The following is a 20,201-nucleotide window of genomic DNA, read 5'->3' as shown; positions in this document are numbered from 1 at the left end:
CACATAGCATAGTATACAGAAAATATCTTAGAGATGATCCCAAGTCTGGACAACAGAGCTTTCTTGTTCTTTTTTGTGACTACATGACATTCCATGATTTCTTAGTCCCTCTCCTCACAGCACACGAACGTACCCGAGCTTTTTCTGGTTGGAAATGGAGTTAAACTCTCTTCGTATTCTGTATCCACTGCCTATGGGCCATGGCCCCGGGCTGCCTTGCAGGAATGCAAAGATGAACAAGCCCGTGTTTCAGCACATTTGAGGGTGCTTACTCTAGGAGGAGAGAGGATATGAAAAGACATCCCTGATTTAAGGCAAAACGTGCCATTAAAGCAGTTTTTAGGGGGTGGGGATGGAGTCCAGAAAGACTTCCTGAGGGTGGAGGCATTTGGGGTTGGGGGCCTGAAGGCTAGGAAGGATTTCACTGGCCAGTGTGAATCCTAACCAGACTGGAGTCGGGGAAGAGTACAGGAAGCCACAGTGTAAGCCTCAAATGTTCCGTCTAGGCTAGAGCCCAGGGTACGTGGGAATGCCCGGTGGGAAGCAGCTGGCCTAGGCTCCTGTAGGCACCAAAGGACCTCTGAAGGTTCTCATATAGGAAATGACACTAGACGGACTATTGTTGGTTCTCAAAATGGGGGAGGGCCATGACGCTGTGAATGAACCATCCCTGCTGGAAGTGCACCCCCACCCACGTGAGAGAAGGGTCTGTCAGCAAAGCCAGGCTGAGCGGCTTCAGGAAGGAGGGGACCAGCCCTGGTGGAAATGATGAACTGTGTTGGGATGACCGGTTGTTTCTTGCAGAAGCCAAACTGAGCAGTTTCTGGCAGCTGGTTGTGGATGAGAAGAAGCAGATTTTCACTTCTGAGAAATTCCTGCTGATGGCTTCTGAGGATGGTGAGTTATTACCCACTTAGCGGAACTCCGGATTTGGGCCCAGCCACCCAGGCAGGGAGGACCTGGCCCAGGAACAGTCTAGCCAACAGCTTGGCTTTCAGGGGAACACATTCATTCCTATAGGGGAGTTGAAGGCTAGGGAAATGGGGGATCGGGAGATTTGTGGAGACAGAGCTGTGATAGTTGGGAGCTGAGTTATTAGCTATAATTACAGCAGATTGGCTAATTGGTGCTGTCTGGGAGGTTTTCTTATGTTTAAGAGGGAGCTGAGAAGCTCTGGGGGAGTTGTGGCAGACTCCACTCGCCCAGCAGGAGACACAAAAACTACTGGTTTCTACCCTGGCAGAAAAGGAACAGTTGATCTTTAAATGTATGTTAGAAAGTCTAGGTTGCCTTAGGGATGTCTGCCACTAATTGGTGATTTGAAAAGCCTTTTGACTTGTAAATCACAACATCCTATTAATGAGCTACAACTGTTAGCCATTTCCTGATTTTTTTTTAATTTAGCTAGTTTATGAATAGGAAATAAAAACCCACTGCCGTTGAGTGGATTCTGACTCAAAGCAACCCTATAGGACAGAATAGAATTGCCCTATAGGGTTTCTAAGGCTGTAAATCTTTACGGAAGCAGACTGCCACATCTTTCTCCCTTAAATAGGGAATAGATTCACATAATTAAACATTAAAATATACAAGAAGGTCTAGACTGAAAATTCCACCCCTACTATAACCCTTCGCCACCCAAGTTTTCTGCTCTTACCCATGAAAACCAAACCCAATGCCACTGAGTTGATTCCAACTCCTAGCGACCCTATAGAACAGAGTAGAACTGCCCCATAGGGCTTCCAAGGCTGTAATCTTTACAGAAGCAGACATCTTTCTCCCATGGAGCTGCTGGTGGGTTTGAACTGCTGACCTTTCGGTTAGCAGCTGGGCGCTTAACCAGTGTGCCATCAGGGCCCCTTTTCCGGCTCGTAGACAACCAATTCTATCAGCTTCTTAATCCTGAATATATTTATACAAATAAATACATTTATGTGTTAGCTTGCTACCTTTTTTACACAAATGGTAGTGTGGCTACCATACTCTCTGTACATTCTTTACTTGGGACTCGTTCTGTAAAGTGTTTTCTCCTTTTGTAGAGCTGTGTAGTAGTTTCGAGTTATTAAAAAATGTGTATACTTTTCCTTATTCCAAAATACATGTATGCAGAATAAGCACAAAGAAGGAAATAAAAAATGACCCATAATTTCACATTCAGTGATAATGACATTTACATTTTGGTGTTAATTTTCCATTTTTTTCATGTGCGTGTGTGCATGTGAATACACATATCTGTTCTGTTTCTCTCCCTCCTAGCCCTGTGCACAGTGGTGTATCTGACAGAGAGACTGTTCCTTGACCACCCGCATAGACTCACAGGCGGCAAAGTTCAGTACGTAAGGCTGAATTTTCTCTTGGGCCAGATGAGGCCACCTTGGTAGGAGCCTGAGGAATGGGGTTGTAAGGGAGGTGGAGGGCTGGCCATGGAATAGGGAGGTGGGGGGTTGGCCATGGAAAAGGGAGGTTGAGGGCTGGTCATGGAAAAGCCTGGTGCCCCAGCCTCCCCTGGACGGTCTGTCCCTGTGCCTGCAGGCAGTACCACCGGGCTCTGGTAGCGGTGCTCCTGAGTCGGACCTGGCACGTCCGCAGGCAGGCCCAGCAGACGGTCCGCAAGCTGCTGTCCTCTCTCGGGGGCTTCAAGCTGGCGTGTGGACTCCTGGAGGAGCTGAAGACTGTCCTCAGTTCTCACAAGGTGAGGACGTCTGGGCTCCGGGACCCGCTTCATGACCCTGCCTATGGTTCTGAAATTCTGGCTGGGCCTCTCCTGGCTCCTCTTGCTCACTCAGACTCTGGGTGATGCCAGAAACCTTCTCCCCTGCCCTTGCACATGCTCCAGTAGCATCGTGTTTCGTATAATGCCTTCTCCTTGTCAGAGACGTTTTTTTCTTCCCATGCGTTGTAGCATGTAGGTCGACCATTTAATCCTGGAGTAACTGAATAACACTTTGTGTCTTTACAGTGCTTTATAATGCTTAAAGTACTTCCTACCCATTTGTCCTTTTAATTTTCCACAATACATTTAACAGACAGACGGGGCTATTTAACTAATTTTTATGAGTTGTCTAAGGCTGAAGTGTTGAAACGACCTGTACAGGGCCTCCAGCCTGTGGGCAGCAGAACTGGGAGTAGACCCAAAGACCTGACTCCTATTCAGCGCCCTTTGTACTGTGGTTGCCTGCTCCCTGCCCGCTGTATGCCGCTTGGGGAATGTTGGCCAGTCCTGGGCCAGGTCTCCTGGACCAGTTTTTGTTACCTTCTTCCCCCACTGTGGGCTTTTTAGGGGGAAAGTCACAGGTACTTTCTCCTTCTAGACACATCTCAGCCCGAGGGTCCCAATGCAGGAAGCTGGACGTTAGCCACCCACTCCAACAGGCACCCCAGAGAACCCCATGAGCGAAAGGCAGCCATGTCCCCAGCATCTTTGTCTCCTGTGTGCCCAGTCTGCGCAGGGCTCTGAGCAGAGGGGGCTCAGTTGTCATCTCCATGCAGGTGCTGCCCTCAGAGGCTCTGGTGACTGATGCTGGGGAGGTGACCGAGGCGGGCAAGGCCTATGTGCCTCCACGGGTCCTTCAGGAGGCTCTCTGCATCATTTCTGGGGTGCCGGGGCTGGAGGGGGACACCTCCAACCTTGAGCAGTTGGCAGAGGAAATGCTGATCATCTCCCACCACCCCTCCTTAGGTTCGTGGCTGGGACGGGTATGGAGGGATAGGGGCTTGCCGGGCAGGAGAGAGCAGGCCCAACAGAGGCCTCAAAGACCTCCCTCCCCTCAGTGGCTGTGCAGTCTGGACTCTGGCCAGCACTTCTCACCAGGATGAAGATCGACCCCGAAGCCTTCATCAGCAGGCACCTGGACCAGATCATTCCCAGGGTCACCACACAGAGCCCCTTGAGCCAGGTGATTGGCGTGTAGGAGGGTTCTGGCCTCTGGTGGGGGCTCGCCCCTAGCAGGGTTCAGGAAGGGGGAATTCAAAGAAGCAGATAGAAGGTGTGAATGAAATGTAGGCTAGGCCCCTTGGGTTGTAAGCAACAGAAAACACAAACTGGTTTAAGCACAAAAGGGAACTTGCTGCCTCATGTAACTGCCAGGTCCAAGGATATGACTGGCTTTGGGTAATGCTGGCTGCAGGGCCTCAGATGTTGCCCTCAGGACAGCTGATAGTGCCCCTCTTACTCTCTCTCCGTCTCTCTGGCTCATCCATCTGTGTCTCTCACCTTGGCTGCCCACCACGTGGGCTCTATTCTCACGCAGTCTTTCTCTTTCTGGTGGCAGGGTAGCTGCCGGAGCTTCAGGCTTCCATCTTGTTCCTCCTCAGCCTCAGTGTTTTCCAATAATTTCACCAGGTGTGGAGTCTCATTGCTCCTGGTTGACCTGACGTGGGTCCTTTGTGCCTCCTTGAGCCCATCCAGCTGGCCTGAGTCATGTGCCCATTTCTGGAAAGGATGGGGCGTCTGCACTCAACCATAGAGATTGGGAGTGGGTCCTTCTTCAATCAGGGCGCTTTTACCAGACAAAGGGGTAAACGCTTGGTGAGCAGGGCAGGCAGAAGTTGTCTGCTCTGGAGGACAGTGCTCAGCAAGAAAAAGGCAGAGAAGAAGGGCATCTGATTGCTGGAGGGCCTTTCGGCGTGGTAAACCCCCCCCCCAGTGCCAGCCTTGGCACACACTAACATGTCCGTTTGTCTGGCAGTCGTCCATGAATGCCATGGGCTCCCTTTCCCTCCTGTCCCCGGACCGGGTCCTCCCACAAATCATCAGCACCATCACCGCCTCTGTGCAGAACCCGGCACTGTGCCAGGTGACGCGGGAAGAGTTCGCCATTATGCAGACCCCTGCTGGAGAGCTGTATGACAAGTCCATCATCCAGAGGTAAGGCCCATTCCTGGGTGTCGTGCCTTCCTCCCCCAAGCCTCAGTCTTCCTGTCTGCAAGATGGAGACACTGCCCCCTTTGCAGGTTGTTGTGAGACATGAGCCGCACAGTTGATCTGTTCTGGGCGTGGCGCTTTGGCCTGGGAAACACGAGTATGTCAGGTGTCCAGCACTTTCCTGGTGCACCGGTTACCAGTTACCATTGAGTCAACTCTGACTCGTGGCAACCTCATGCTTGTCGAAGTAGAACCACGTTCCATAGGGTTTTCAGTGGCTGGATTTTTGGAAGTCGATTGTGAGGCCTTTCTTCCAATGTGCCATTGGGTGGGCTTGAACCGCCAACCTTTCAGTTAGTAGCTAAGTGTGTTTACTGTTTCCACAACCCAGGACTCCTTAAAAGCTGGTTGGGGTGTCATGGTTGGTATGAAGCTGGAAGTAAGAAGGGACCAGCAGCCCTTTTCCAGCTGGGCTGATGAGCTGCTCTGGTGTTTCAGCGCCCAGCAGGACAGCATCAAAAAGGCCAACATGAAGCGGGAGAACAAAGCTTATTCCTTTAAGGAGCAGATCATTGAGCTGGAGCTGAAGGAGGTGAGTACACAGAGGCATTGCACCTGGGTGCCGCAGAGCTTGGTGACCACAACCAGCGGCTCTTCCCGCTGCGCATATACTTGGGTCATCCTGATGCTACTCCTCTGCTGTCCCCACATGTCCCCCCGTCCTCCTGCCACACTCTTTACCCTTTATCCGTAGCTCCTCCCACGCCCCACTCCAGGAAAGCGAATTTCTCTCTCTGCTGGGTGCCTGCAGCAGTTTAGTGTTTAGCGTTGAGTATTTACCACATAGGGAACCCTGGTGGTGCAGTGGTTAATGTTCGGCTGCTAACCCAAAGGTTGGCAGCTCTGCAGGAGAAAAGACCTGGCAATCTATTTCTGTGAAGATTACAGCCAAAAAACCCCATGGGGCAGTTCTACTCTGTCACAGGTCACTCTGAGTCGAAAACTGACTCGGCACATAACAGCAACATTTACCATGTGGTGGTACTTGACTCCATGCTGGTCCTCTGGTTCCTTGAAGGCTGGGTCCTGTCTTACTGCTGCCAGCAGGCACAGGGCCTGGCCCTGTGTAGCCCCCGTGAATCAAGCTCGAATGCCATATTCAACTTTTAAGAGGTCTGCAGGGCTCTTTACTGTCTTTGCGCCTTGCCTGCTCTTTGCAATGGTAGGTTTTTCTTGACTTCAGCATTGGCTTAATTGTCTGGTTCTCAGAGGGGTGACCCCGCCCAGCTATCCAAAGTAGACCCAGCCCCTCTTGCCAGTTAACTATGCTATTTGTTCCATATCTAGTTATTTTTTCCATGTTGTTTATCATGATCTGAAATCACCTTGTTACTGCATTTACTTGTTCCATTGTTTTTGCCCATTAGATTGTGAGCTTCCTAAGAAAAAGGACCTTGTCTTGTTCCCTGTGGTGTCCCCACCACCTAGAACAGTGCCTGCCACAATACAGGCACTCAGTAAATATTTGTTGAATGAATGCATTATGTCTTTGCTATGTCATCTCAGGCCACAGGCCTTTTCTTTTTTTTTTTAATTTATTTATGGTGTTTTAGGTGAAAGTTTACAAAATCAAGTCAGTCTCTCATACAAAAAGCCATACGCACCCCACTGTGCACTCCTAGCTGCCCTCCCCTTAGTGAGACAGCATGTTCCTCCCCTCCACCCTGTATTCCCCGTGTCCATTCAACCAGCTCCTGTCCCCCTCTTCAATCTCGCCTTGCCACCAGACGGGTCACCCACATAGTCTCACATGTCTGCTTAAGCCATGAAGTTCACTCCTCACCAGCATCATTGTCTATCTTATAGTGCAGGCCAATCCCCGTCTGTAGAGTTGGTTTTGAGAATGGTTCCAATCTTGGACTGTCAGAGGATTCGGGGACCATGACCATCAGTGTCCCTCCGGTCTCAGACCAGTAAGCCTGGTCTTTTTGTGAGACTATAGGATCTGCATCCCACTGCTCTCCTGCTCCCTCAGGGGTTCTCTGTTGTGTTCCCTGTCAGGGCAGTCATCAGTTGTAGCCGGGCACCATCTAGTTCTTCTGGTCTCAGGCTGGTGGAGTCTCTGCTTTATGTTATGTGGCCCTTTCTGTCTCCTGGGCTCATATTTACTTTGTGTCTTTGGTGTTCTTCATTCTCCTTTGCTCCAGGTGGGTTGATGCATCTTAGATGGCCGGTTGGTGGCGTTTAAGACCCCAGACACCACAGGCCTGTTCTAGGTTTCAGCTTATACTATGGGGAGACTTTCTGGGGGAAGGGACCCGGGCAGGACAGGAAGCAAAAGTTTTGATTCTGAAGCCATGTGGCTACCAAAATACCTTTTTGAGTGCCTTGAGGGTCTTTTTACTTTTGTAATATGCAAAAGGCCCTCCTTGCCTTTGTCAGTAGGGAATTGCTTTTCTCCTGCTGTGACCATGTAGTTTTGCCTCAGTTCTGTGGAAACCAGGCAGTTGTGGACTCTGTGGGAGGTAGGGGACACCCCACGATGGGTCTGGGGGTCCAAATTGTAGACCGAGAGCTGGCACGGCACTGTTTGGGGAAACAAGCTCTCCTTCTGTGGTTGAGAGGGAGGCCAGTTCCCTGGAAGTGGAATTGGCTTGCCTGTTCCCTCCAGGAGATAAAGAAGAAGAAAGGCATAAAAGAGGAGGTGCAACTGACCAGCAAGCAGAAGGAGATGCTGCAGGCCCAGCTGGACAAAGAGGCACAGATCCGAAGGCGGCTGCAGGAGGTAAGTGGCTGCTGCCACCATGTTCTCGAGCCTGTGAATGCTGGGCAGCTGGGGCCCGAGCCTTGCTGCCCTGGAGCAGGGCCATGTTGACCTCCTTCTGGGGCGACTCTGCTTGCAGCTGGACGGTGAGCTGGAGGCGGTGCTAGGACTCCTGGACAGCGTCCTGGCCAAGAACCCTTCTGGCCTGACCCAGTACATCCCAGTTTTGGTCGACTCTTTTCTGCCCCTGCTGAAGTCTCCACTGGCTGCTCCCAGGATCAAGAACCCTTTCCTATCCTTGGCTGCCTGTGTCCTGCCCCCTCGACTCAAGGCTGTGGGTTAGTGCTTGTCTGCTGGCTGCAGGGAGGTTGGGATGGAGGAAGGTGAGAGAGTGTGGGAAGGCCTGTGGTGATCCAGGCTACTGAGTTTTCCTTCTCCATGTGGAGGCAGTCTTGGGAACTGCAAGCTACATATCCACGGGAGCAACATTGTGCCTCTTTCTTGTCTGCTTTGTGTCCGCTGTGCCTGTGCTCAGAGGACCAGGTTTTAGACTCTAGTCAGCGTCTGCTCTTTCTGTAGTAGTTTTAAACGAAGGAGTCGGACATTCAGTGCCAGTCAGGATGGTTTGGTGTAACAAGACCCATCAGAGCAGCCCAGGGCTCCTGAGCAGCCATCTGCCAGTGGTGGTCAAGGTGTCAGTGACTGTTGGCTTTCTGTTAAAAAAAAAAAAAAAAACCCAGTGCTGTCAAGTCGATTTCGACTCATAGCCACCTTATAGGACAGAGTAGAACTGCCCCATAGAATTTCCAAGGAGTGCCTGGTAGATTGAAACTGCTGACCCTTTGGTTAGCAGCCGTAGCACTTAACCACTACACCACCAGGCTTTTTGTTAGTTGTGGAGAAATCAAAAGCCAGGTAGAGCGGCTGGCAGTTAAGGTGGTCTTACTTCTGTGGGTGGTTTCATGACCTTAAGCAGATACCGTTTTAGCTTAAAGGGTGAGGCTGGAATCTGGGAATGGTTCTGAGTGGAAACTTCAGTCTGTGCCCTGTGGAGCCTGTCAGAAGTGTTGTCTGGCTGGCTGAGCTTATTGCGTGGAAGGTGGAGGAACTCTATGGGTAGAGCTTTACTCTTGGCTGAGTAACCTTTGGGTGGGCCATGCCTCCTCTCAGGGTTATAGTTTCTTGAGTATCCAAAGGGCAATTCCTGCCTACCCACCCTCCAGCGTTGTCTTGATCCAATGGGAAATGAGGTCAAGGATGTCTTAGCATGGCAGAAGAGGGTTTTAAATCAGGGACCAGGCACCGCTACACTGGGCCCCTGGTTCTGTGGGGCTGGATCCTGCATATCTGCCTGGGTCATCCCCCATGGGGCTTCTTCTCTTGGACATAGGCACTCTGGTGAGCCATGTGACTCTGCGCCTCCTGAAGCCAGAGTGTACTCTGGATAAGTCATGGTGCCAGGAGGAGCTGGCGGTGGCCGTGAAGAGGGCTGTGAGCCTGCTGCACTCCCACACCATCACCAGCAGGGTGGGCAAGAGTGAGCCAGGTAAGGAACAGATGGAACGCAGGACATGGGTGGGCTGAGCTGGGTGGGAAGGCTGTGTGGGCTGGGGCATCCCTGGCCTTGGTTTACTCATCTAGAAAGTGGGGAGTTGGGCCAGAGGAGGGTTTCTGAGTCCAGTCCTGGTGTTCTGAGTTGCCATGACTGCCATTGAGGTTTACGTCTTGTCACTGGAATCTCCTTCTCTGTTTTAACTCTCACCTTCTGGAGCTGGGCAGTGTTTGGGGTAAGGGCAACGTGAGCTTTAGAACTGGGCTACCTGCTGTCACCTCTGTGTCATAGTATGCCTTTCTGTGTCAGAAAGAGCATCCCGCCTCCCTCACTGCCCTGAGGATGGGGACTGCAGCAAGGTGGCCCAGTGCCCCACCCGGCCTGCAGGTTTGTGCCTGCTTCTTGCCCGCACAGATGCTGCGCCGTTGTCCGCACCAGCCTTCTCCTTAGTCTTCCCGTTTCTGAAGATGGTGCTGACCGAGATGCCCCACCACAGCGAGGAGGAGGAGGAGCTCATGGCCCAGGTCCTTCAGATCCTCACTGTCCATGCCCAGCTGAGGGCCTCGCCCAGCACCCCGCCCAGGCGGGTGGATGAGGTTGGTGGGGAGCTCTGCTCTCCCTTTTGCTTAGGGGGACCAGGGTGGGGGCAGGAGCTTCTGACACCTTCTGACCCATCAGCAATCCTGGCGGGAAAGCAGAGAGTATGTTTCTACCTAGAATAGCAACTGTTGGCAAGGAGGACCAGAATGTCCTCTGTGCAGTTCTCAGGGCCTCAAAGAAGCTTCCAGGTCCCCTGTATCTTCAAAAAGTGGAAGGACTCTGCATTTATTTTATTGTGTTTGCTTGAGTTTTAACTCAAGATATCAGCGTCAGTCTCACTGTGACTTGCTCATGATTACGAGATTGCGCCTTGGTTCGGTAAGAGGCTTTCTCTTTTAATACATTATGTCATAAAAATTTGCCAAAGTAAGGCATGCATATTTAAAAAATTCTAACCATACAGAGGCTAAAAAGGAAATACCATACCCCAGAGGTAACTACTGCTAACACTTTGATGTGTATACCCTTGTGAATTTTTTTTTTAGGCACGTGCAAAACTTACATCCACATGCATGGGTGGGTTTTTTCATATAACCATACGTCCTGGGTCTCATCTACCTTATTGATTTTCCTGGCTGCGTGGTATTCCATACTGTGGGCGCCATGTTTTATTGACCTGTTTACTTATTGGTGGACATTTAAACTTTTCTAGCTCTTCCCTGTTTTGAACAGTGCTGTGATACAGACCTTTGTATGTATGTGCACCTCATATAGCCCGTGGGAGCATTTCTGTAGGAAGGAGAATTGGGGTGAGGTACTAGGTCATGTGGCATGTTCTGAGATACGCCCTCACTAAGAGTTTCCTTTCTCCAAGCCTACTCCAACCTCAGATGGTGTTAGTCTTGCCAGCGATGTGCAAAAGAACGGTACCTCATTTTATTTTGCATTTTTTATAACTTGTAAAGCTGAGTCTCTCTATATGTTTATGGGCCTCCTGCATTTCCTGTTCTGTGAATCTCAAGCCAGCCTCATTGTTCTTGTTTTAATCACCGAGGACCATAGTTGACTGGGTTCGCCTGTTTGGACTTAGTTGTAAACCTCAGGGGTTCCTACAGTAACATCTGATATATGACCCAGGATGTGTCCCTGAGGGTGAGAGGATGCCTTCATTTGCTGCTAGGCTTGGTTACAAACCTTCCCTGTGCCTCGCCCCAACTTGTCTGCTGTTTTCTCCTAGAACGGGCCAGAGCTGCTGCCGCGTGTGGCCATGTTGCGTCTGCTGACGTGGGTGATCGGGACAGGCTCCCCCCGCCTGCAGGTGATCTGGTTTTCATTTGTAGTTACTGTCATTCAGTCTGTGACCACAGATCCCAGGATAAGGGATTGAGTGCTAGTTCTCTGTTCCCTCGGCCCTGATTCTTGGACTTGGGCAGAAGAGCTGCTGTTGAGAGCTGGCCTGCACTGTTCTCAGTTAGTGAGAGACTGCTTGGGCCCTGCCACTGAGCCCTGGCCTGGAGATAGGGTCTTAGCTGTAGTGGGGCTGCGGGGGTGGACATTCTCAGTTCAGATCCCTCTCTGAGTCTTTCAGCCCGTCATTGCCTGGCATTCTGCCTGGGCCCAGAGTAGGCACTTGGTAGACATTGCTGAACTCAACCTGGCAGATCGATGCTCTTCTTAGGTTCTGGCATCAGATACCATGACCACCCTGTGTGCCAGCAGCAGTGGCGAGGACGGCTGTGCCTTTGCAGAGCAGGAGGAGGTGGACGTGCTGCTCTGTGCCTTGCAGTCCCCATGTGCCAGCGTGCGGGACACTGCGCTCCGGGTACGTGGCCACTCCCCCTCGGGACCACTGCCAGCATCCCTTGTCACTGTACGTGAGTTTGAGCTGTGTGATGGGCATTTGAGAGACTGTCCCTCACCCTGATGGGAACTGCTTCGTGCCTGCACCACTGTGTCCTGGAGAGGCAGTGAAAAGAGGCCACGGGGGTGGGTCGGGGATCTACCTGAGAATTGGAACAACCAAATAGTTGTCGCGATGTATTGCTGTCTACTTCTTCACCTGCAAAGACTTCACCTGTGTTCTAAAACGGAATGCGGATCTTGATACCTTTATAGACAGATATAACTCACAAAATTAGTTTGTTTTTTCAACCCACCACCTTGTACTTGGCTTTCATTGTTGGCTTTTGTGCACAAAACTAAACAATCCCCTTGGAGCGATGAGTAAGTGGTTCCCAAATGCTAGTCTGAAGCCTCCTACCGTTGGCCTGTGACCGAGTTTTCACTGGCACTTGGTTAAAAATATGGAAGATACGGGCAAGGTGGTAATTTCTGTTAAAGCTAAATTCATTCAATCAGACTTCCCTTTTTCTGAGATCATGTATGTCTTACTTAGAGTTAGACTTTTTAATTTTTACGTTACAGAGTTCTGCCATTGTTGTTGTTAGCTGTTGTTGAGTTGGTTCCTACTCCTAGTGACTTGATGTACAATAGAACGAAAAGTTGTCCGGTCCTGTGCCATCCTCACAATCATTGCTATGTTTGAGCCCATTGTTGCAGCCACTTTGTCAGTCCATCTTGCTGAGGGTCTGCCTCTTTTTCACTAACCCCCTGTTTTACCAAACATGATGTCCTTCTCCAGGGATTGGTCCCTCCTGATAACATGTCCAAAGTACGTGAGACAAAGCCTCACCATGCTTGCTTCTGAGGAGCATTCTGGCTGTACTTCTTCCAAGACAGATTTGTTTGTTATTCTGGCAAAAGAACACCAGTTTTACCGCACCTTCATTTCACTAAAGAAAAGCTGTCTTAAGACACACTGAGTAGGTCGTGAGCTGAGCTGACTCACAGCACTCCCTAGACCAGTGCTGTCCAGTAGAACTTTCTGCAGTGATGGAAATGCTGTCCAGTATGGTAGGCAGTAGCCATGTGGCTATGGACCATTTAAAATGTGGCTGGTAGAACTGAGGAATGGCATTTGTAATTATTTCCAATTGATTTCACATCAAGTAGCCACATGTGGCTAACGGCACCTTGGGTGGCACAGCCAAGAGGAAGGTGAGGAGGCAGGTTAGAAGCGCTTCCTAAAAGGTTGTGCCTCACACAGTCTAACCCCTCCCCCTTGCAGGGGCTGATGGAGCTCCACATGGTATTGCCTGTGCCTGATACTGATGAGAAGAATGGCCTGAACCTTCTGCGGCGGCTCTGGGTGGTCAAGTTTGACAAGGAGGAGGAGATCCGGAAGCTGGCTGAGAGGTGAGCGCTGCTGGAAGGTCTCGTTTTCCTCTTCTGTCTTCTTCCCCTATAAAAGAACGCTCAGCCTGCAGTGTGCTCAGCCTACAGTGGAGAGAGGGGCTGGGTGGTCAGGTTTGGCAGGCAGGAGCTGCAGAGCCTTGTCTGACAAGCCCCCACCTGGGGTCTGCACAGGCTATGGTCGTCGATGGACCTAGATCTGCAGCCTGACCTCTGCTCCTTGCTGATTGATGATGTGATTTATCACGAGGCAGCCGTGAGGCAGGCTGGGGCTGAAGCCCTTTCCCAGGCAGTGGCACGGTACCAGCGGCAGGCGGCGGAAGTCATGGGCAGGCTCGTGGAGATTTACCAGGAGAAGCTCTATGTGAGTAATGACGTGGTCTGGGCAGTACGAGATTGGCTTGGATTCTGCCCAGCTCCTGGCCTAGTCCAGACCAGAGTCTGAGAGCTCACTGTGACTCCGGTGGCTCTGACTAACTTCCTGCCTCACGGTCCTGGTGGCCAGGTGGTTGGTGTACCTGGTGGGCCAGGGAGAGCACCACAGTGCATTTATTGAGCTATCTGTTGCAGCGGCCGCCCCCGGTTCTGGATGCTCTGGGACGAGTTATTTCTGAATCTCCTCCAGATCAGTGGGAAGCCAGGTATTCCAACTGTTCCAGTCTTGTTCTTGTCTCACCCAGAGCTTTTGTGGATGTAAAATGCAGGCAGGCTGGGTGGGTGCAGTGAGGAGGCGGCATGAATAATGGCACAGTAGAAGGAGAGAGCATGACCTCAGAGTCAGAGGCCTAGGCTCTACTGCTGGCTCCTCTCTGTGCTGGCTGTGTGGCCTTGGGCACATTTCTCTTTCTTCCGGCCTGTTTCCTCATCACTGTGAAGGGCACAGTGACAGAGCCTCCTTTGCGGAGTTGTTAAAGTTAGCTGCCGGACAATATGTAAAGTGCCTGTGAGTGTTAGCTCGCTCCCCCTCAGAGCCCAGCCATAGCAGTTGGAAGATTTGGGAGATGTCTGGGAGCAAGTGACCTTAGAAGATACTTACCTACCAGAGTAGGTGAGTGACAGACACGCAGTCGATGTTAGCTTTCTGAGTGGCTGGCCCTGGCATTCCCCATCCCAGGGCTGCTTCGTGTGTCAGTTTATGGGCCCGTCTAATGCATGGAGATTATTTCTTTTTTGTCCCAGAGCATCAGCCAGGGATGGGACATAGATTCTTTGCCCCAAGAGCCTTCCTTCTGCTCTGTAGCTGAAAAGAATAATATCCCTTGCCTCTTACAACCTACCTCAGAGGTAGAGCGGCAGGCATTGCTCTCACACATAGGGAGATGAGGCAGAGCTGGTCCCCGCCCAGGGTCGCCCTGCCTTGGAGCTAGAGGGGCAGGCATTGCACTCACACATGGGGAGATGAGGCAGAGCTGGTCCCCGACCAGAGTCACCCTACCTCAGAGGTAGAGAGGCAGGCATTGCACTCACACATGGGGAGATGAGGCAGAGCTGGTCCCCGACCAGAGTCACCCTACCTCAGAGGTAGAGAGGCAGGCATTGCACTCACACGTGGGGAGATGAGGCAGCGCTGGTCCCCGACCAGAGTCACCCTGCCTCAGAGGTAGAGGGGCAGGCATTGCACTCACACGTGGGGAGATGAGGCAGAGCTGGTCCCCGCCCAGGGTCACCCTGCCTTGGAGCTAGAGGGGCGGGCATTGCACTCACACATGGTGAACTGAGGCAGAGCTGGTCCCCTGCACAGGGACACCAGGGCAGATGTCAGAACTCTATTTGACAAGTCAGTTGTGCAAGACCATTGGATAAGCCCTGGCCATGGGCTCTATGCTGTGCTCTATTCCCCTGGAGCCGTGTGTGCTGCAGGCATGCTCCGTCTCCTGGTGACGAGCTGGAGTAGCTCTCATCAGCAGAGGAAACCCTGGCTGGCTCTTGCCCCACTGACACACTGCCACTTCTTTCCCAGGTGTGGCTTGGCTTTGGCCCTGAACAAGCTCTCCCAGTATTTGGACAGCTCTCAGGTGAAGCCCCTCTTTCAGTTTTTTGTCCCTGATGCCCTCAACGACCGAAACCCAGATGTCCGGAAGTGCATGTTAGATGCAGCCCTTGCAACGCTCAACACCCATGGGAAGGTAAAAGGATTTCAGCCAGCTGAGGGGGCAGGGAGGGTGGCTGGGCCCAGGAAGGAGGCAGGGCTGAGCAATGGCAACACAGGTACTGAATGCCAGAAATCGTGGAGGGGTGGTAGCCCTGCCAGCGGAAGACTGCCATTGCATCCCTTTTGATCCAAAAAGATCCTGAAAGAATGTTAAAGTCTTACAGGCCTGCACCAATCCTGCCAGAATACTGGGAGAGCTGCTGGTATTGCTGGTTGGCTTGTCAGGAGGCCCGCCCCAGAGCCAGATTTGGGTTTGGTCACTGGGGCAGAGATCATTCTCCCTGCACGCAGCTCCGTAAGGTTGGCCTCAGGTCCTGAGTGGGCTTGGCTTTCCAGGAGAACGTCAACTCACTGCTGCCAGTGTTTGAGGAGTTCCTGAAGGATGCGCCCAATGACGCCAGCTACGATGCTGTGCGGCAGAGTGTGGTGGTCCTGATGGGCTCCCTGGCCAAGCATCTGGAGAAGAGCGACCCCAAAGTGAAGCCCATTGTTGCCAAGCTCATCGCTGCCCTCTCCACCCCCTCCCAGCAGGTATGTGCCACCTGGCCTTAGGCCCATGGGGCCAGTTGAGGAACTGGGGACCCGGCTCTGGATAGGCAGCAGGATGGCGGGGGCAGGGTTAGGTGACCAGGCTCCAGATGGCCCTGTTTTCTGCGAGGAGTAGCCCCCTTTCCCACGGGACAGCCTGGTTCATGGCCAAGAGCACCCCCGGAGAGCATTGTAGTGAATTTATGGCAGGCCTCCTCTGTGGGTCTTGCATAGTGTGTCCATGCCACAGTAAACTGTAGCCTCAACTACTGGCCAGCCTCCTTCCCCATGGGCTGTGGGCACGGAAAGGGATGACACAGTGAGCAGACTCTGGCAGGACAACCCAAAAATTGCAAACATGCAACAGGACACAGTATAGTATTTATCTATATTGCATTTCATTGTCATGTTTGTCATTACAGTGCTCATTCGTGTTTGTATTTAAAAATAAAAAGTTACAATACAGAGAACACCCATGGAAAAGGGGTTCCTTTAGTCTTTGTATAATTTGTTTTTGTATATTTTCCTTTTTTCCATTCATTTACTAACAATCATTTTTTGCACTTTGTGTAAACCTTGCACTGGGATCCAAACCAAACCCAGTGCCGTCGAGTCGATTCCGACTCCTAGCGACCCTATAGGACAGAGTAGAACTGCCCCATAGAGTTTCCGAGGAGCGCCTGGAGGATTTGAACTGCCGAACCTTTGATTAGCAGCTGTAGCACTTAACCACTATGCCACCAGGGTTTCCCACTGGGGTCCAGAGACTAAAAAAGATGGGCCCCTCTCGTCATGCTTTTTCCCGACCCTCTCCATATGTTGGTTCCATGTATCAGGTGCCTTTTACTACAGCCTCAAGCCACAGTGCAAAGGGTTTTTTTTTTTTTCATTTTTCTCTACTTGGAGAAACATTTGTGTACATTTTCTGTGACTTGCATTTTGGGTCACCCAGAGTACCCTCCTCAAATGCACAGTTGAGAAGAGTAAGTTTACAAAATTGTGATCAAGTAAGATGTCAGAAAACCCGACCTGCAAAGGGCCCCACATGGGTACCGGAAAGTGCTGCGCTTTGTTGCTCTTCAGTTGGGCTTATGGGCTGTGGCTGGAAGGGAAAGTTTACAGTGTCTCTTGGTTCTGCTCAACTTGGCCCTGGTCCTGTAGGGCGCAGCCTGGTCTTGAGACATTTGAAAGCCCAGAGACCTGGACTGCTTATATGGGGGAGCTGTAACACACTTCATCGTAGAGATCTTTCGCTGAGTGGGTTTGGTCTCTCTGGAGTTTTTCCCACCTGTCCAGGCCTCGGTTCTTCGTTCAGACCAGAAATAGCGCCGTGCTTGCTGCTGCTGCTGTGTCTGACAAACTGATACGCACACCAGCAGGGCATGTGTGTCACGTGCGAGAGGGCGTGTGAGGCCCCATCTGCTTCTCTGACATCCTGTGACAGTGGGCAGGCAGCATTCAGCTGGTATGAGTTTAGGGATATCTGGTGGTGAGCGGCTGCACAGGATGGTATCAGTCACCCAGACCCAGCTGTGGTGTGGCAGAGCTGCCGCTCTGACAAAGACGTGCCCTCCCCAGGTCCAGGAGTCCGTGGCGAGCTGCTTGCCGCCTCTTGTGCCGGCCATCAAGGAGGACGCGGGAGGGATGATCCAGAGGCTGATGCAGCAGCTGCTGGAGTCGGACAAGTATGCTGAGCGCAAAGGGGCTGCGTACGGGCTGGCAGGCCTGGTGAAGGGCCTGGGCATCCTCTCCCTGAAGCAGCAGGAAATGATGGCAGCGCTGACCGACGCCATCCAGGACAAGAAGAACTTCCGCCGGAGAGAGGGTGCGTGTCTCTGAGCTTCGGGTCATCCAGTGTGTAAAGCCAGTCCCGATGGTTGCCAGGGAGGGACGCAGGGCTGGTGTTTGTGTGTGTGCTGCGGCGGTTCTGTAGGGGCATGTGTGTGTCCCCGTTCCTCCTGGGTCCTAGATGATGTGGCCTGGGCGTTCTTATTCCTAACTCAACAACACCCTTAGGTGGGAGAGTTGTTGCCCTTCTAGCTGCTAGTGCCAAGGAGTGACAGGCGGCTCCCCTGCCCTTTTCTTTCCTCTCAGCCACACCGCTGCTCTGGGATGCTTCAAGCTGGGACAGAGGGTGCTGCTCCCTCGTGGGAAAGCCACATTAGTCCATAGCTGCCCGGGGTGTTTCTAGAGGGTGAGGAGGTGGTAGGGAGGCTGCTGGCCTCTTCCTGTTCCCAGTGGCAGCCTCAGAGAACACTCTGTTCCCAGCTGTCCCCCTGCTCCTCCCCAGGAGCCCTCTTCGCCTTTGAGATGCTCTGCACCATGCTGGGAAAGCTCTTTGAGCCGTATGTGGTCCACGTGCTACCCCACCTGCTGCTGTGCTTCGGGGACGGGAACCAGTATGTGCGTGAGGTAAGTCCTGACGCTGCACGGGGGAGCCAGGGGCTGGCCCAGGTGTGAGATGCAGGGCAGCCTCTCAGGTGGTCTAAGGCCCCCGTGGCTTCTTCTTCCGGTGTAGAATGCCTTCTGCCCACACCTCGGGCACTGGTTACTGGTGTAGACTATTCTCTGGTTCCCCATAAAGCACTGAGTAGGATGGGAAACTGCCTCGTGTTCACAGTATCCCAGACCTCAGCACAGGGCCTGACACAGACCCATGAGTGCTAGTCACTGGAAGCACACAGGGCATGGCATCAGGCCTTAACCCTTGCTTGGGCGAGGACGCCCCTGAATGCCTTTTCTCCTCCCTTGAGGCTGCAGATGATTGTGCCAAGGCTGTGATGAGCAACCTGAGTGCTCACGGGGTGAAGCTGGTGCTCCCCTCCTTATTGGCTGCCCTGGAGGAGGAATCCTGGAGGACCAAAGCTGGTAAACCACTCTCTTCCTGCCCCTCTTCCTCAACTTCCTGTTTTGGAAAGTACCCTTGTAGGGATCCAAGTCACGGGCAGCCCTTGTCCTGTATGTGGCCCTCAGTCCCTAGCCCAGGGAAAAGGCCAAGACTCGGTGCCCTTGGGCAGCTCCATCTTTCTGTGATTTGTGCATTCCCATGCACAGGACAGGAGCCACAACCCCAGGTCATGAAATCACAGGGCTTTAAAGCTGGACTCTGAAATCACCTGGTTCTGTGACTCTAAAGCTGTTTTCCCCATTAAAATTCTTCTAAAAGAGAGAGTCTTTTCTGGAACCTTGTACGCAAAACAGACATAGCAGGTGCTTTAGTTTGGGCGGCGTCTAGTCTGGGGCTCTCCAATTGGCTTCTTCGTTGGTCCTTCAGACTTGGTTCTATATTGTTTGAAAAATCACACCTGTAAATCTGTTTCCTCAATTGTGGGTGGGGAAACCGAGGCCCGAGATATGAAGTGAGTTAGCCTTTGATCCCCACCAGGACTGAACCTGGCCTCCCTCAGCCCGGTCTCACCTGTTTCCCCCACACTGCACTGCTTCTCAGCCAGGATCCCATGGCTTAGCAGGCCCCAGGAGCCTTTTGTACTCTCTGCTGGAGGCAGCCCCTCTGGCCCCTCCCAGGGAGGGTGTGAGCATGGCCTGCAGAGGAGCAGGCTGGTCACCCCTTGCCCATGCAGCCCACCCATGTGACTTGCAGGTCTGTGCTCAGTGGGTCCAGTGCTGGGTGTGTGTCTGTCTGCAGGGTCGGTGGAGCTGCTCGGGGCGATGGCGTACTGTGCTCCAAAGCAGCTGTCATCCTGCCTGCCCAACATCGTGCCCAAGCTCACGGAGGTGCTGACTGACTCTCACGTCAAAGTGCAGAAGGCTGGACAGCAGGCGCTAAGGCAGATCGGCTCCGTCATCAGGAACCCGGAGATCCTGGGTATGTCTTTTCCACAGGGTCCCTTGTATTGGCTCTCCCCGCCCTTGGACATTGCAGGGAAGATGCACCTACCCAGGCTGTTGCCCTGAGAGGGCACATATGTCCGCAGTGAATTAACTTCTAAGTCCTAGGTGGGCCACCCTTTTCCTGGAATAATTAGTTGAGGTTGTATGGAAGCGGTCTGTTTTCCGACTGGTCCAGAGCAGTCGTCATCATTTGTACTTGTTGTTGTCTTCTTGAATTTAGTCATCATAGTAGTGGGTATAAAATGAGCCCTGGTGGTGCAGTGGTTAAATGCCCAGCTACTAACTGAAAGGTTGATGTTTTGAACCCACCCAGCGGTGCTGTGAAAGAAAGGCCTGGCTATCTGCTTCCGTAAAGATGGTTGTTGTCGTGTGCTGTCAAGTTGATTCTGACGCATAGCAACCCTGTAGAATAGAGTAGAACTGGCCCATAGAGTTTCCAAGGTGGTAATCTTTATGGAAGCAGACCGTCACATCTTTCTCCTGCAGAGTGGCTGGTGGGTTCAAACCGCCGACCTGTCGGTTAGCAACTGAGCACTTAATCGTTGTGCCACCAGTGGTCCTTAATTTCAGGGTTAAACCTGTTGCCGTCAAATCAGTTTTGACCCGTAACAACCCCACAGGACAGAGTAAAATTCCCCCACAGGGCTTCCAAGGCTGTAATCTTTATGGAAGCAGACTGTCACATCCTTCTCTGGTG

General features: G+C 52.2%; 1 protein-coding gene and 1 non-coding gene across 5 annotated transcripts in view; both read left to right on the top strand.

The window, feature by feature from the left end:
• Window positions 1-20,201, top strand: part of GCN1 (GCN1 activator of EIF2AK4) — a 66,706-nt gene that overhangs the window by 27,538 nt on the left and 18,967 nt on the right. For 3 of the 4 annotated variants that reach the window (XM_064272277.1, XM_064272278.1, XM_064272279.1), the window contains 22 exons: window positions 805-897; window positions 2,257-2,332; window positions 2,533-2,692; window positions 3,490-3,679; window positions 3,772-3,896; window positions 4,689-4,867; window positions 5,363-5,456; window positions 7,536-7,649; window positions 7,768-7,966; window positions 9,019-9,174; window positions 9,595-9,776; window positions 10,958-11,038; window positions 11,399-11,590; window positions 12,848-12,975; window positions 13,147-13,336; window positions 13,543-13,613; window positions 14,933-15,098; window positions 15,461-15,655; window positions 17,231-17,477; window positions 17,943-18,064; window positions 18,406-18,520; window positions 19,299-19,478. In XM_064272277.1, the coding sequence (XP_064128347.1) occupies window positions 805-897; window positions 2,257-2,332; window positions 2,533-2,692; window positions 3,490-3,679; window positions 3,772-3,896; window positions 4,689-4,867; window positions 5,363-5,456; window positions 7,536-7,649; window positions 7,768-7,966; window positions 9,019-9,174; window positions 9,595-9,776; window positions 10,958-11,038; window positions 11,399-11,590; window positions 12,848-12,975; window positions 13,147-13,336; window positions 13,543-13,613; window positions 14,933-15,098; window positions 15,461-15,655; window positions 17,231-17,477; window positions 17,943-18,064; window positions 18,406-18,520; window positions 19,299-19,478 (3,255 nt within the window). The remainder of the gene's footprint in view (window positions 1-804; window positions 898-2,256; window positions 2,333-2,532; window positions 2,693-3,489; window positions 3,680-3,771; window positions 3,897-4,688; window positions 4,868-5,362; window positions 5,457-7,535; window positions 7,650-7,767; window positions 7,967-9,018; window positions 9,175-9,594; window positions 9,777-10,957; window positions 11,039-11,398; window positions 11,591-12,847; window positions 12,976-13,146; window positions 13,337-13,542; window positions 13,614-14,932; window positions 15,099-15,460; window positions 15,656-17,230; window positions 17,478-17,942; window positions 18,065-18,405; window positions 18,521-19,298; window positions 19,479-20,201) is intronic. The other variant, XM_064272276.1, reaches the window with a different exon arrangement.
• On the top strand, window positions 15,840-15,974 carry LOC111753154 (small nucleolar RNA SNORA42/SNORA80 family). Its single transcript, XR_002788017.1, has one exon. It is a non-coding gene; the product is annotated as a small nucleolar RNA SNORA42/SNORA80 family (small nucleolar RNA).

Source organism: Loxodonta africana, chromosome 19, assembly GCF_030014295.1.
Source record: "Loxodonta africana isolate mLoxAfr1 chromosome 19, mLoxAfr1.hap2, whole genome shotgun sequence".
NCBI lineage: Eukaryota > Metazoa > Chordata > Mammalia > Proboscidea > Elephantidae > Loxodonta > Loxodonta africana.
The sequence above is the reverse complement of the archived record's forward strand: the minus strand, read 5'-3'. Positions and strand labels throughout refer to the sequence as shown.